The sequence below is a fragment of the Microcaecilia unicolor genome, chromosome 3 (assembly GCF_901765095.1).
Source record: "Microcaecilia unicolor chromosome 3, aMicUni1.1, whole genome shotgun sequence".
Lineage (NCBI taxonomy): Eukaryota > Metazoa > Chordata > Amphibia > Gymnophiona > Siphonopidae > Microcaecilia > Microcaecilia unicolor.
This window is the reverse complement of record NC_044033.1, coordinates 311503302-311519006: the sequence shown is the minus strand read 5'-3', so window position 1 is coordinate 311519006 and position 15705 is coordinate 311503302. Positions and strand designations below refer to the sequence as shown.

The window sequence follows — 15705 nt, the reverse complement described above, 5'->3', positions numbered from 1 at the left end:
GCACGTCTTATCTTCCGCCTGGACTAATATACTCATATCACCCCTCTCCTCAAGTCATTTCACTGGCTTCCGATCAGGTACCGCATACAGTTCAAGTTTCTCCTACTAACCTACAAATGCACTCGATCTGCAGCCCCTCCTTACCTCTCTACCCTCATCTCCCCTTACGTTCCTACCCGTAACCTCCGCTCTCAAGACAAATCCCTCCTTTCAGTACCCTTCTCCACCACCGCCAACTCCAGGCTCCGCCCTTTCTGCCTCGCCTCACCCCATGCTTGGAATAAACTCCCTGAGCCCGTACGCCAGGTCCCCTCCCTGCCCATCTTCAAATCCTTACTCAAAGCCCACCTCTTCAATGTCTCCTTCGGCACCTAACCACTTTACATCTATTCAGGAAATCTAGACTGCCCCAACTTGACATTTCGTCCTTTAGATTGTAAGTTCCTTTGAGCAGGGACTGTCCTTCTTTGTTAAACTGTACAGCGCTGCGTAACCCTAGTAGCGCTCTAGAAATGTTAAGTAGTAGTAGTAGTCATGCAGGTCACGTTGCACAGAGGTCGTGACATCACGGGGGTTTTGCTTAATAAAGAACACTTGATATTCCAGTGGGACACTATAGCCCCAGCAGGTTTACATGTGGAGGTGGAATGGTGAATTATGGGTAGTTTCAGCATTAGGGTGGGTGGATTACTCTACCCCCAGAAATAGAAGAGCTTTTTGATCAGTTTGAATATAGCAGTCTCTGGGAGACAGGCTTGGAAATCATCTCATCGGTAAGCTGCTGTAGATAGTTTGGATGTTTTTCAGATTGTAATTTTGGCTATATTCATTTATAGATTATTTTATTTTTGTTACATTTGTACCCCGCACTTTCCCACTCATGGCAGGCTCAATGCGGCAGGCAATGGAGGGTTAAGTGACTTGCCCAGAGTCACAAGGAGCTGCCTGTGCCGGGAATCGAACTCAGTTCCTCAGTTCCCCAGGACCAAAGTCCACCACCCTAACCACTAGGCCACTCCTCCACTTGATTAAGGACATGGGATTGCTCCTCCTGATGAAGCTTTATGCAAAATGTGGCTCCGCATTGAGGAGCCAAGATGTGGAATCTTGCTGTTCTTGGACAACTCATCTGCACCAGACTTGTAGTTTGAATGGTAAGACAGCCGAGTGACGATCAAGATATACTTTTCACAGTTCCTTAAGGGGACCAATTAAGTTTTGTTCCTTAAAAGCATAAGTGGTCTACATTAGAGAATGACACAGGGACAAAGTTTGTCTCCGTCCCCGCCCCATCCCCACAGGCTCTGTCTCTGTTCCCAACCCGTCTCCGTCCTGTCCCCATGGGCTCATCTGCAGAAGCCTTGAACAATTATGATTTTATATTTAAATTTTATTAAAGTATAAAAAGGAACAATATGCTGTGCAACTATTCTATATAAATTACAAATAGAAAACAATAACAACAGCAAGCAGCTATAATAATCCTCCTCACCACCACCCTCTAAGCCTTCCAACCCCAACAATAGCTTATTTATACTACCCCAAGGAATCTTAATCCACCCTGTCAAAATGTCCAGGGGTACAAATACAACCCCTTCTGTATGCCCTAGAGGGAAGAAATATGCCCTATGAAGTACTGTTATGATTTTTTTAACCTATGGATGAATAAGAAGTCAACAACAATCTCAGGATTCAGTCTAGCTCTCCTGTCTTCCACAGTCCTTCCTGCAACAGAAGATGTCTTCTTAGAAGATGTGCTGGTAGCAGGATGTAGAGGATCCCCCATTCAAATTTTGCTAGTTGGTGGCCAGCATGTTTGCTTGTTTTTCAAAGAAAGTAAAAATATTGTCGTCTGCATCAAACATAAATAACACTCCAGTTCATTAACACAGTCTTCAATGTTTTTCCCCGTCCTTGTGGGTTCTGTCCCCATCCCATTCTGTAGTCTATATGTTTAACACTTACCAAGTTTGGTAGATTGTAATTGAGCTGGACTATGTGAAGTGTGATATAAGGGCAAAGGTATGGACGCACAAAACTCAAAGTACTGGATTTCAGACATACTGATTTTGACAAAATGGGGGAATACCTGAAGGAGCAGTTAGCGTGGGAAGGCGGAGAAGTGGAAAAACAGTGGTCCAAGCTAAAGGCTGCTCTAAATATGGCGACTGATCTTTTTGTGAGAAACAAGAGAAGCAGGAAGCCTATATGGTTCTCCAAACAAGTAGCTGAAAAAATAAGAGCAAAAGAAGCTTTTTTCAAGAAATACAAAAGAACGCAACAAGAGGATCACAGAAAAGATGGGAAAATTAGGTTCTTACCTTGGTAATTTTCTTTCCTTTAGTCACAGCAGATGAATCTATTACGAATGGGTTGTGTCCACCTACCAGCAGGGAGAGATAGAGAACACTGAAAACCATAGTGCCTCTAGGACGGCTAGCTCCATCTGCCTCTCAGTATTTTGAAGCTTCCAAAGCAGTGTTAAACCGCAAAGTAGCATAGCATGAACTTTCCTCACAGCGAACGAATGCCCCAGAACAATAACAGAAAGGAGGGACGAACTCAACCTCCTTGTAGCAGAACAGAAAACCTGAAGACTTGTTTTCCAACTTCTCCCAATGAGGGAACATATCTGCAGGAAAAACTGAACACAAAACAGAGTCAATCAGGGAGGGATCATGGATTCATCTGCTGTGACTAAAGGAAAGAAAATTACCAAGGTACGAACCTAATTTTCCCTTCCATGTCATCAGCAGCAGATGAATCCATTACGAATGGGATGTATCAAAGCAATCTCTAGATAGGGCGGGAACAAGCCACACCACACACAAGCACTTGTGCTCCAAAAAGCGCATCCCACCTGGCAGCCACATCCAGCCTGTAATGGCGGGCAAAAGAGAGCTTAGAAGCCCAAGTAGTTGCACTACATATCTCTTGAAGAGAGAGTGCTCCCGTCCCAGCCCAAGAGGAGGAAATCGCTCTTGTGGAATGTGCCTTAAAGGCATCAGGTGGAGGCCGGCCAGATAGCAGATATGCAGAAAAAATGGCTTCCTTAAGCCAACGGGCTATAGTGGCTTTAGACGCTGGAGACCCTCTGCGAGGACCTGACAACAATACAAAAAGGTGATCAGAGGTCCTGAAAGCATTTGACATCTGCAGATACTGCAACAGAGCCCTGCGCACATCCAGAAGGTGCAACTGCCCAAAAGATTCCGGAAACTCCTCTCTAGTAAAGGAGGGCAGAAAAATAGGCTGGTTTAGGTACGCTGAAACCACCTTAGGCACGCTGAAACCACCTTAGGCAGGAAGGCACAGTACGTACCGTAACTCCGGACTCTGAGAATTGCAGAAATGGGTCTCAACAGGACAGCGCCTGGAGCTCAGACACCCGTCTCGCCGATGTAATGGCCACCAAAAAGATGTCTTTAGAGTCACATCCTTCTCCGAAGCTTGCCTCAGCGACTCGAAGGGCGAACACTGAAGAGCCTTTAATACTAGCCCCAGGTTCCAAGCCGGATAAGGGGCCCGCACGGGAGGCCGGAACTGAAGCACCCCTCTAAGAAACCGTGCAATATCCTGATGCACAGCCAGGGAGCGGCCCGAGACCTTCCCCCGAAAACATGCCAACGCTGCCACTTGAACACGCAGGGAATTATAGGCCAAGCTTTTTTGTACACCATCCTGCAAAATGTCAAGTATCGGCGAGACAGAAGCCAGCATGGGTGTGATCGCTTTAGAAGCACACCAAGCCTCAAACTGAAGCCAGATCCGAGCATAGGCCACGGAAGTGGAACGCTTGCGGGCCTGCGAGAGTGGAGATGACCTTGTTAGAATAGCCCTGGTCTCTCAATTGCGCCCTCTCAATAGCCATGCCGTAAGACCAAAGTGGCATGGATCCTCCATGGTCACCAGACTCTGCGTCAACAGGTTCGGTACCAGAGGCAAGGGAAGGGGAGCCTCCACCAGCATCCTCCGAACGTTCACATACCACAGCCGCCTGCACCAATCCGGGGCAATGAAGATCACCACTCCTTGATGCAGCCGAATTCGAAGGAGGAGTCGCTCTATTAAGGGCCAAGGAGGGAACACATACAGGAGGCACGGAGGCCAGGGTTGAGCCAAAGCATCCAACCCCGCCGAGCGAGGATCTCTCAGTCTGCTGAAAAAGAACAGGACTTTGACATTTGTGCTTGAGGTCATAAGAACCGATACGGGCGTTCCCCATTTGGCACAGATCTAAAGGAACACTTTGTCTGCCAGTTCCCACTCCGCAGGGTCGATTTGATACCTGCTTAGAAAATCGGCTTGCACGTTGCTCTGACCTGCTATGTAAGCTGCTGACAGAAGCTGCAGATGTAGCTCGGCCCAGTGGCATATCTGAGCAGCCTCTGCGGCCAGTGAGTGGCACTGAGTGCCGCCCTGACGATTTACGTAGGCCACTGCTGTCGTGTTGTCCGACAGAACTCTGACAGCCAGTCCCTCCAGAGTCTTGTGAAAGGCCAGAAGAGCCTGGGATATCGCTCTCAGTTCCAAGCGATTGATGGACCACCCCGTTTCCTCGGGTGTCCACAGACCCTGGGCATAGCTTCCCTGGCAATGTGCTCCCCAGCCCTTCAGGCTGGCATCCGTTACCACCAGGCACCAAATAGGGAAGCGCTAGCTGCATTCCTCGCCGCAGCATGCTGTCAGAGAACCACCACTCCATACTGAGTCGGGCCGCAGGGAGCCACGCAAGTCTGCGTTGATAATCCTGGGACATAGGAGACCATCGTTGAAGCAGGGCAATCTGCAGAGGTCTCATGTGTGCTCTCGCCCATGGCACCACTTCCAAGGTGGCCGTCATCGACCCCCAACAGCTGGACAAAGTCCCAAGCTCGCGGGCGAGGCATCCGCAGGAGCAGACGGACCTGATTCTGAAGCTTGCACCGCCTTTGGTCGGGTAGAAAGACAAACCCTGAGGCCATGTCAAACCGGACCCCCAAATATTCTACAGATTGAGAGGGGGTCAGGTGACTTTTGGGTATTTTGACGACCCAGCCCAGAGATTGAAGTACTGAGACCACTCTGGCTGTTACGTGGGATAAACATAAAGGAATCCTGTTCAGAAGGAATGGATCCTCAGGAGCTTAGCCGAGATTGGGTGGCAGAGCCGATGGTGGGAGGCGGGGCAGACTTATACGGTCTGTACCCTGAAGAGGACAGGTACAAATCAAGGTAGGGTATACACAAAAAGTAGCACATATGAGTTTATTTTGTTGGGCAGACTGGATGGACAGTGCAGGTCTTTTTTTGCCGTCATCTACTATGTTACGCAACGACTCTCTTCTGTAGAGTCCGCTCTGATGAGCCAGTCGTCGAGGTACGGGTGAACCCAGATATCCTCTCGCCTGAGAAAGGCAGCTACCACCACCATTACCTTGGAAAAGGTTCGGGGAGCTGTGGTGAGGCCAAAAGGCAAGGCCCGAAACTGGAAATGTTTTCCCAACACCGCAAACCGGAGGAACCGTTGGTGCGGGGGCCATATAGGAATGTGCAAGTAAGCTTCTTTCAGGTCCAGAGACGTGAGGAACTCTCCTGGCTGAACCGCCGCAATGACAGAGCGCAGGGTTTCCATGTGAAAATGCTGCACTCTTAGTGACTCGTTGACTTTCTTTAAGTCGAGAATGGGCCGATAAGAACCGCCTTTTCGCGGCACCACAAAATAAATGGAGTAACGACCGCAGCTGTGTTCAGCGGGAGGCACAGGGATCACCGCTCCAAGGTGCAACAACACTTGTAAGGTCTCCTCTACCGCCGCCCGTTTGACGGCAGTGCCACATCGGGACTCCACAAACGCGTCTCAGCGGGGCACCAAATTCCAATCGGTAACCTTCTCTGATCAGGTCCAGGACCCACTGATCTGAGGTAATCTTGGTCCACTCCTCGAGAAAGAGGGAAAGGTGTCCTCCTACAGCTGTAAAGGAAGAGTGGACCGGCGTCCCATCATTGTGGAGGACGGCCCTGAACTCCTGGCCTTGAGCCTGCCACTGCAGAGCGTTTGTCCGAGCGAAAGGAGTTCTGCTGCTGAAAACGGGCACGTTGAGTAAACCCAGCAGAGCACCCCAGGCGTGATACCTTCGAGCTTCACGGAAGCAAGGTCTGGAGGAGGAGGGAACCACCTGACCCTTGGAAGAAGGCCGCGGCCCATCCTCAGGTAACCTCTGGGGTTTAGCATCCCCCAGGTCTTTAACAAACTTCTCCAACTCCTCTCCAAATAACAGAAGGCCCCGAAAGGGCAACTTCACCAGCCTTTGATTAGAGGCCATGTCAGCCGCCCAATGCCGTAGCCATAGAAGGCGGCGGGCGGACACCGCCACAGACATCTGTTTAGCCGAAGCTCTGACCATATCATAGAGGGTGTCAGCTAAAAATGACAAGGCCGACTCCATGCGCGGTGCAACCTCAGCGAGGGACTGTGCACCATCCAAAGGCTGTTCCACTGCCTGTTGTAACCAAGAGAGGCAGGCTCGAGCAGCATAACAACTGCAAACAGATGCCCTTAAGACTAGCCCCGAAATCTCAAAAGACCGTTTTAGCGCTGATTCCAGCCGCAGATCCTGAATGTCCTTCAGGGCGACCCCTCCTTCTATTGGGAGGGTGGTCTTTTTTGTCACCGCTGTGACTAAGGCATCCACTTTAGGCATCCCAAAACGGGCCAAGTGCTCCTCACTCAGAGGGTAAAGTTGCCCCATCGCCCTGCCCACTTTCAAGGGCCCCTCAGGGTCAGCCCATTGAGCAGAAATAAGCTCTTGGATGGAGTCATGCAAAGGAAAAGCACAAGCAGGCTTCTTAGTACCAAACCGCAGTGGGATCATCCAGATCCAGTGGCAAACCAGCACCTTCCTCTGGCTCCTCAGACCATGATGGTCCCAACAGCCCGACCACGGGGGGGAAAGGGGGATGCGCCACTCTCCGACGGGGAATTTACCTGTCTATGTTTAGCGTGCATCCAATGCTCAGGGGAATCCACGTGACATCAGCCCCGGGCCATCATCAGTCGGAGGGGGACCAGGTAGCAACACAGTGTCAGACACCTGCAGCAGAGCTCTTTTCAGCATGAAGGCTTTATGTAAAATAAGCACAAACTCGGGGGAGAAAAACTCACCCTGACCTCCCGTCTCCGAATTAGAAACCACAGGGAACGGAGCTCCTCTGGTAGCCTCGACCCGAGGCGCCCCTCTGCTCTCCGACACCTCCACAACCGCGGGGGTCGAGCCATGCGGCACTTCCAAGATGGCGCCAGCTCCATCGAGCGGGAAGAATCATCGCTCGCCATGCTCGTACTGGCTCTACCGTCTAAACAGCACATTTTACAGAGCCCCGCTGCTGATCTGTGCTTGCCACAACAGGAACAGCGCTTAACTCCCTCAGCAGCCATCGCCGAAAAAACGGCGGAATAAAATTCAAAATGGCGGCTTTGTGCCAAAATCACCCTGATCGGAACGCCGTCCACGGGCCCGCCCCGGAGAAGCTGAGTACCGCTCTTACCTCAAAGGACCGAGTCCACGAGCTCCGGTCACACTGCACAGTCAGGAAAAGCCTCAGAAATAGCAGCGCTGTCAAAGCACGATTTTTTTTTTAACGCTGTGAGGAAAGTTGGGGGCAAACAACTACAGAGGTACTCTGGAGGCAGAAGAGGGTGGGAAAGGCAGGGAAAGGGCGAGCCTATATGCCTGCATCCACACAGGAGGAAGGGTAAGGCAGGGAAAGGGCGAACCTATGTGCCTTTAAATTGGGCTCCACTTAGCCACAACACCCCTGCTACAACTGGCAAAAGCACAGGAGCCACCTCAGGCAGAATCTTCAAGGAGCTGAACAAGCTGCGTCCAACCCTGCTGGCAGATAGAGAAATACTAACAGGCAGATGGAGCTAGCCGTCCTAGAGGCACTATGGTTTTCAGTGTTCTCTATCTCCCCCTGCTGGTAGGTGGACACAACCCATTTGTAATGGATTCATCTGCTGCTGATGTCAAGGAATATCGGATTAAACTTCTCCACTACTGCCAACTCCCAACTCCAGACTTCGCGCCTTCTGTCTCGCTGCACCCTACGCCTGGAATAAACTTCCTGAGCCCCTACCTCTTGCCCCTTCCTTGGCCACCTTTAAATCTAGACTGAAAGCCCACCTCTTTAACATTGCTTTTGACTCGTAACCACCTGCCTCCACCTACCCTCCTCCTTCCTGTACACAATAATTGATTTGCTTACTTTATTTTTTGTCTATTAGATTGTAAGCTCTTTGAGCAGGGACTGTCTTTCTTCTATGTTTGTGCAGCGCTGCGTATGCCTTGTAGCGCTATAGAAATGCTAAATAGTAGTAGTAGTAGTAAGAAGCGAAGAAGGGAATACGGCTAGCGAAAGCGCGAGCGGAAGAAAAAAAATGGCTAAAGATGTAAAAAGAGGTGATGACTCAAGATATATTGGAGAAAGGAGAAGAGATAGGAATGGAATTGCGAGACAAAGATAATGAGAATGACTATGTGGAGAGTGATGAAGATTAAGCAAACATGCTAAACAATTATTTCTCTTCGGTATTCATGGAGGAAAATCCTGGAGAAGGACCGCGGTTGGCTGCCGAGGGAACGTCTGGGAATGGAGTGGATACTGCGCTGTTTACGGAAGAAAGAGTTTATAAACAGTTGAAGAATCTGAAGGTGAACAAAGCTAAGAGGCCGGATGGGATACATCCCAGTATACTGAAGGAGCTCAGAGAGGTTCTGGCGGGACCTCTTAAAGATTTATTTAATAGCTCTTTAGAGACGGAGAGGCTCCACGAGACTGGAGACGAGTGGATGTTGTCTCTCTTCACAAAAGTGGAGACAGGGAAGAAGTGGGAAACTACAGACCAGTAAGTCTCACATCAGTGGTAGGAAAAATAATGGAGTCGCTGCTGAAAGAAAGTATAGTTAACTTTATAGAAACCGACGGGTTACAGGACCCGAGGCAACATGGCTTTACCAAAGGAAAATCCTGCCAAACGAATCTTATTGACTTTTTTGACTGGGTGACCAAAGAACTGGATGAGGGACGTGCGCTAGATGTAATCTACTTGAACTTCAGCAAAGCCTTTGATACGGTCCCCCACAGAGGACTCGTGAACAAGCTGAAAGGGTTGAACTAGGACCGAAAGTGGTGAACTGGATAAGAAACTGGTTGACCGACAGGTGGCAGAGGGTGGTGGTAAATGGAATCTGCTCAGAGGAAAGGAAGGTGAGCAGTGGAGTTCCTCAGGGGTCGGTGCTGGGGCCTATTCTGTTTAATACATTTGTGGGAGACATTGCTGAAGGGTTTGAAGGAAAAGTGTGCCCTTTTGCGGATGACCACATTGTAATTCAACAGGCTGATAAGGGCGGATCAACGGTGATTATGGACAGGCACAAGTACATGCAGGAGGGTTTTGGTCAACTACGGCAAACTCATTATAAACAAATTGATTGTGACCCTACAGTTTCTTTAAAACGTGTGATTGAGAACTGTGTTAATAGTGCCATCTTACATGGTATATTGACAAAACAAGAACAGCGATATTTGTGTCATCCTTACCCTAAGGTCCCCTACATTTACTTTGTGCCCAAAGTTCATAAGTCTCTCATGGATCCGCCCGGTCGCCCCATAGTGTCCACTCAAGACTCGGTTCTAGAGCCGCTGTCTAAATATATGGACATGTTGCTAAATCCATTAGTTAAAAAAGCAGAGTCATATATACCTGACTATGCATTTTTTAAAGATAGTGGAGGAGATGGAACCTCAGAAGGGTGATGATTTCTATATGGTGGGTCTTGATGTAGCCGCGCTCTATACTAATATTCCACAAGATAAGGCCATAGAATCGGCCTGTAATCATTTTGCTGAGATACATGTACCTGATCAAAAAATTGAAGTGTTAAAAAAAAAAAAAACTGTTGGCCCTAGTGATTTGTCACAATTATTTTGAATTTTGTGACCGATTTTATGAACAAGTTCAAGGTGTGGCAACAGGGGCGACTATAGCGCCCTCATTGGCATGCCTTTATATGACCCAGTTTGAAAAGCAATATGTGTATACTTCTTCCCTATATAAATATGTAGTCATGTGGAAAAGATACATCGACGATATAATCTTGTTTTGGCGTGGCCCGTTGAGCAAACTGAAGACCTTCATGGAGGCTCTTAACGTGGCTGATTCTCATATTAAGTTTACTTCGAGGATAAATCAAGTAGAAATCGATTTTTTTTATATAAAAATCGTTAGATCTGTAGACTGAGTTCGCTACAACCATCTTTCGTAAGCCCACTGACAGGAACACCCTACCCTACCAAAGGTTGGTCCTTGCTGATCTATGCTCGATCATGCATAAATATTGGCACATTTTAGCGGTGCACCCTGAGTTCAGCGAGCACCCAAAGGTGGCTTACAAACGTCAATCTAATAAGATACGGGCAGTGGTAGGCACTCCCCTTGTGGCAGGTGCGTATACTGCCAGTATTCCCGTGACACTAATATGATCACCATCCCCCACACTAATAGACAGTTTTTGTTGAGACATAATACGTCTTGTACCAGCGAACGTATAATATACTGTATTACATGCCCGTGTGATTTACACTACATTGGGCACACCAAGAGGCAATTGAAGAACAGGCTGGCTGAAAATATCAGCAATATACGTCATAAATTGGAAGTCCCTCTGGTGGCCCATTGGAGGGCATGTAATCACTCGATTGATCAGCTTCGTTGTGTTATATTGATGCAGGTTCCTCCCCTCAGTAGAAGGGCAGATATTAGTGCCTGGTTGCTCATAATTGAGCAACGTTACATTTTCACTTGGGGGACGATGGCCCCCCCGTATGGCCTTAATCAAGAGGTGGAATGGGTATAATAATGTATGCCTTTAAATAGTACTGGGCGTGGTCAGTATTGCCTGGTATTTAAATTGAGAAGCTCACGCCCCTGACGTAAAGTTCTGTGGTGCGGTTTCCGATCCTCGCTCATGCGAGTTCCCACCTGGCAAGCAGTCAATCAGAAAAATGACAGTAAGCAATATGTATTTTGGGTAATTTTGAAGTGATATTGTTTGTTAAGGTTTGGTTTAGAAGGTGGTAAGAATATTATAATGGTGTAGGTGAAAAGATGATTCCTCCCGAGGAAGAGTACTGAAATGCGGTCCAGCATCGGGGAATTGTGGTGAATATGAAAAGCACATCTGCTTTGAAGGTGGTTTTAGTCACCCTTCACCCGTGACCTGCAACTGGTTGTAAAAGTTGAAAACTGGAAATGTACTATTTGAGTTCAGCAGATGTATTTATTTTGAGCGTTAATGAACGCAGCGGCTGATTTAGACTGCTGAGAGTCACATTGGCTGTGGAGCACAAGCAAGGGTATGCTTTGTGCCGCATGAACTCAGGATCAGCGCTATTGAATGCGCTTACAGAAAGAACAGTACATAAGTGCCAGTTCATTTTTGATGGACATTTGCTGATGGATATTTGTGCACTGTAGTAGCCATATTGCATGAATTACATTTATGATGTTTAATGACATTTACTTTGCACTGTTTGTTATCGCTGGTGAAGTGTGAATGGTCAATGAATGGTGGTGTATTTATATGTGTTGTGTAGATGTGTCATTTGATTTGTAAAGCCACATAGATGCAATAAAAGTTGTATTTGTGATATAATTCTGGAGTCTTAATGTGTGTATTAACGATACGACTCTGGTGGTTTAGCATTTCCCCTAGTTAATAGGCTTAGTTAAAATTTAATGCCAAGACGTGTAGAGAGATGCACTTGGGGTGAGGAAACCCAAAAGAGAGATACCGGATAGGAGAGGAAAGATTAGTAAGCTCGACTCAGGAGAGAGACCTTGGGGTGCTGGTGTCAGAGGATCTGAAGGTGAAGAAACAATGCGACAAGGTGATGGCCGTGGCAAGAAGGATGCTAGGCTGTGTAGAGAAGAGCATAACCAGCAGAAGAAATGAGGTGTTGATGCCCCTCTACAAGTCGTTGGTGAGGCCCCACTTGGAGTATTGTGTTCAGTTTTGGAGGCCGTATCTTGCTAAAGATGGAAAAAGACTGGAAGCGGTGCAAAGAAAAGCTACGAAAAAGGTATGGGATGTGTGTTGCAAACTGTACGAGGAGAGACTTGCTGACCTGAACATGTATACCTTGGAGGAAAGGAGAAACAGGGGTGACATAATACAGGCATTCAAATATTTGAAAGGTATTAATCCACAAATGAACCTTTTCCAGAGATGGGAAGGCGGTAAAACTAGAGGACATGGATTTAGTACAAGAACAGTACTGGGCAGACTTCTACGGTCTATGCCCTGAGAAAGGCAAGGATAAATCGGGAATACATATAAAGTATCACATACCATGTAAAATGAGTTTATCTTATTGGACAGACTGGATGGACCGTACAGGTCTTTATCTGCTGTCATTTACTATATATAAGTGATTATTGACCATGGTGTTGAGCCACCCATGCAGCATTGAAAAAAAAGAGGAAATCGCATGATTCCTCCGGTAAAAAGCATATTACAGCTGGATTAAACGTTATATTTTATGAATTTTCTACACGGTTGTGTGTAGGTATGAATGGTTTTTAGAAGTAACATGCACAGTTCTGTATGTTTTTAATAAATCTTTAAAAATATTTTAAACACAAAGTTTAAGCTTTCTGCATTAAAATTTTCATACTTTGTCATTTTACCACAGTTTATTCTTTTTTTTTTCCACAACTCATATTTACTATATTTCCATCAGTATTGCAAACATTTCTACAGAAAAAAAAATTGAAAATGAGAAAACAAAAGTTGCTGTTTTAAGTTCTCTTACTTTACAAGTCAGCATATGCACTCGGAACTCCGCAGCACTCATTTTATGCGCTGGATTATAGGGACACGCGATTGGCTGCAGTGTATCCATGTCAGCTCTTCAAAAACAAAACCGGTGCCTGTAACGTGCAACTAAATAAGTGACAAGAAATCGGAAAAAGTACATGCAAGTTTAGCCAAAGAAAGACTAAAAGACTTATTGCACATTTTAATAAGTAGAAATAAAGATACACCACGCTCTCCCCACAAGAACGGCTGGAGAACACATGCACTGAATGAAACCTCCTGCGCTCCACTCAGCGGTAGACTCAAGACTATAAAAAAATATTGATAACACTAGACGAAATTGCAGCAAAAGGGAGTAATAATACTAACAATAAGCTGAAATGTGCTTACACGCTCAATTCTCTTCAAATTACGTAGTGTTAAGTGAAGGAATACACTTTTTCTTTTTTTCTTATTTAAAGTGGAGAAACGACCTCAGTAGTAGTCATCGCGTGGCAGCATTGTGGTCTAGAAAACTCCACTTGTGTGTAGTAAGGGGCTGTGTTTAAAGTTGAATGAATCACTTAAGAAATCAACTAGATGTGATATCAGGCAATTGTTTAAATAAAATAATGTTACTTAGCTTTTGCATTACTCAGCTTATTGTTAGCATAAAAAATATACATACATGTTTAAAACCAAATAATGACTGCCCTGTTGCTGGCTCATTCTCGCGTTTACCTCCCTTGGACATATTTCTACTACTTATTTAGTTTTCTCCTTTTCCGACCCTCGAGCCCTTCCAGAGAATCCGCTCCCTTCACTTTCCTTCCTGAATTCAGACTCCATCGTTGCCCATTTTCTCTTTACCTGATTTCCTGCGTTCAAACCGAGGAGGTTTAACGGATGGATCTCTCTTCTCCAGCAATACTCCTCAATCAACAATCAAGGGTTTAACCTTCCTTAAGCACCTCCCACACTGCCCAGTCCTTCGTCCTCCTTCCTAGCAATACTGTTGTGCGTGCTGCGTCTGCAGCCAGGTGGATTCAAGGAAATGCCTAAGGGGCGGAGCCTAGGGGGGGGCCCAGCGTAGTGCACTTTTTTTTCACCTCCCGGCCTGAAAAGAATTAAGAAATCCAGACACCCCCAAGGGGAGGTCACATTGAGTACCCACCCCCCGCACTTGTCATGCACGCTGTTCAGTATCTTTTGCCCGACGATGCACGCTAACCTTCGGATCGAGATGTTTCGTTCATTTTTCGACTTTACTGCTTTTCTTATTCATTGTCACGAAGCGGTTGTTCATTAAAAGGCGCTTTAGAAAACAGTAGTTAAGATCGGTACCAGCTTCTTACAGTTGAGAATCCCGCGATGTGACATGTTGCAGGGAAAAGGTAAAAAAAAAAAAAAAAAACGGATACAGCGGGAGCCTCGGGATCGGACCCATGTTGCATTTATTGCAAAAATTAAGAGAAAAGGGGATAATAGAAAATTAAAAGTATATTTAATTTGTATATTTAAAAGGAGCTTAGTCAAGATCGGGAGGCGGGGCTGGTGGTTGTGTTGCAGGAATTGATGCATGAATTACCCCTATTGTTAGCAGAATCTGTGGTACTTCAGGAGTCAGACAGCACACATCAAAATGAGAGAGAAATCTTCTTTATTTGCCAGCAAACAAAGTAGAACATCAGCATTAAGTCTCTTCTTCTCTTTCTCAGCTCTCTGTGTCTTTGTGGCTTCTGTCTCAGCTGCTTCTCTCCTTCTGCTGTCTCTCCCTCTGTCTGTTCCTTCTGCTCTCCTTCTGACTGTAAGCTGCTTCTACTCCCACTTAAATACTACTACTACTACTATTTAACATTTCTAGAGCGCTACAAAGTGTACGCAGCGCTGTACAAACACAGAAGAAAGACAGTCCCTGCTCAAAGAGCTTACAATCTAATAGACAAAAAGTAAAGCATTTAAATTTAAAATATTTAAGCAGTCAAGCACAAGAGAACAGTCACAGAAGGACAGTCCTAAGCCCCCTCCTAGCCCCCCTTACTTTCCAGATGGTAAAGAATAGATTGGTTACCTTGCCTCAGCCAATCAGCTCTATAAAAATATCAGTTACATAGGTTCGATATTTCCTAAACTGACCTATGACCTGGGCCCCTCACACCAGACATTTGGGCTCCAGAACTCCTGCATGTCATTATGATTAATTTCTCATATCCCTAGTACTAACTGCTAACTGAACTCTGGCATTCATTAAAGGGTCAAGGGCCAATCTTACTTAATGGCATACAGCTTATAGTTTGTTATTATTTTCAGGACCATTCCTATACTTAGCTATAATTAATCAAGACTTTTCTTGACCCTTTTCACCCATCAGCTCCATACACAGAACTAGCTAGGACTATGGTTAAGTCAAACCATATGCTGATCTCTTCACTGCAGCCCTACTCAGAACGTAAGGCAAAGAGTTGAAAAAACATTAGATTTAAAAAGGTATTCTACATATTAACTACACAAACTAAACATATTCTAAAATAAGCATCCTTATAAGACATGTCTAAACATCAGGAATATCTATATCTAAGCTATCTCCTTATAACAAAATCTACATATCAAGAACTTCTAAAATTATTTCAGCTTTAAACTACTTTTAAACTACAGCATGTCTGGCTCATGCTTTTGTTCATTCATAATAGTATACAGCTGTGCCAGCATTTAGCAATCCATCAATCACAAGGGACAGAGTTTCATTTCTCACTGACCTTTCTAACCTTTAGCTTGGCAAACGTAATCTAAACCAGATGACATTCCTCCATCACTTGCAGAACTGAAAAAGTTGAATTCAAACACCAAGCTTTTAAACCCCAATTAA

At 46.0% G+C, this 15705-nt stretch overlaps 1 protein-coding gene across 5 annotated transcripts in view; it reads right to left on the bottom strand.

Moving 5' to 3' along the window:
* The window catches only part of LOC115465071 (gametocyte-specific factor 1-like), a 153901-nt gene extending 140039 nt beyond the window's left edge, over window positions 1–13862 (bottom strand). For 2 of the 5 annotated variants that reach the window (XM_030195471.1, XM_030195475.1), the window contains exons 1-2: window positions 13710–13862; window positions 12856–12986 (exon numbers count right to left, since the gene is read on the bottom strand). In XM_030195471.1, coding sequence (XP_030051331.1) covers window positions 12856–12945 — 90 coding nt within the window. In that variant the 5' untranslated portion in view covers window positions 12946–12986; window positions 13710–13862. Of the gene's footprint in view, window positions 1–12855; window positions 12987–13580; window positions 13655–13709 lie in introns of those variants that run through there. The other 3 variants (XM_030195472.1, XM_030195474.1, XM_030195473.1) reach the window with 3 other exon arrangements.
* Between the last annotated feature and the right edge of the window lie 1843 nt (window positions 13863–15705).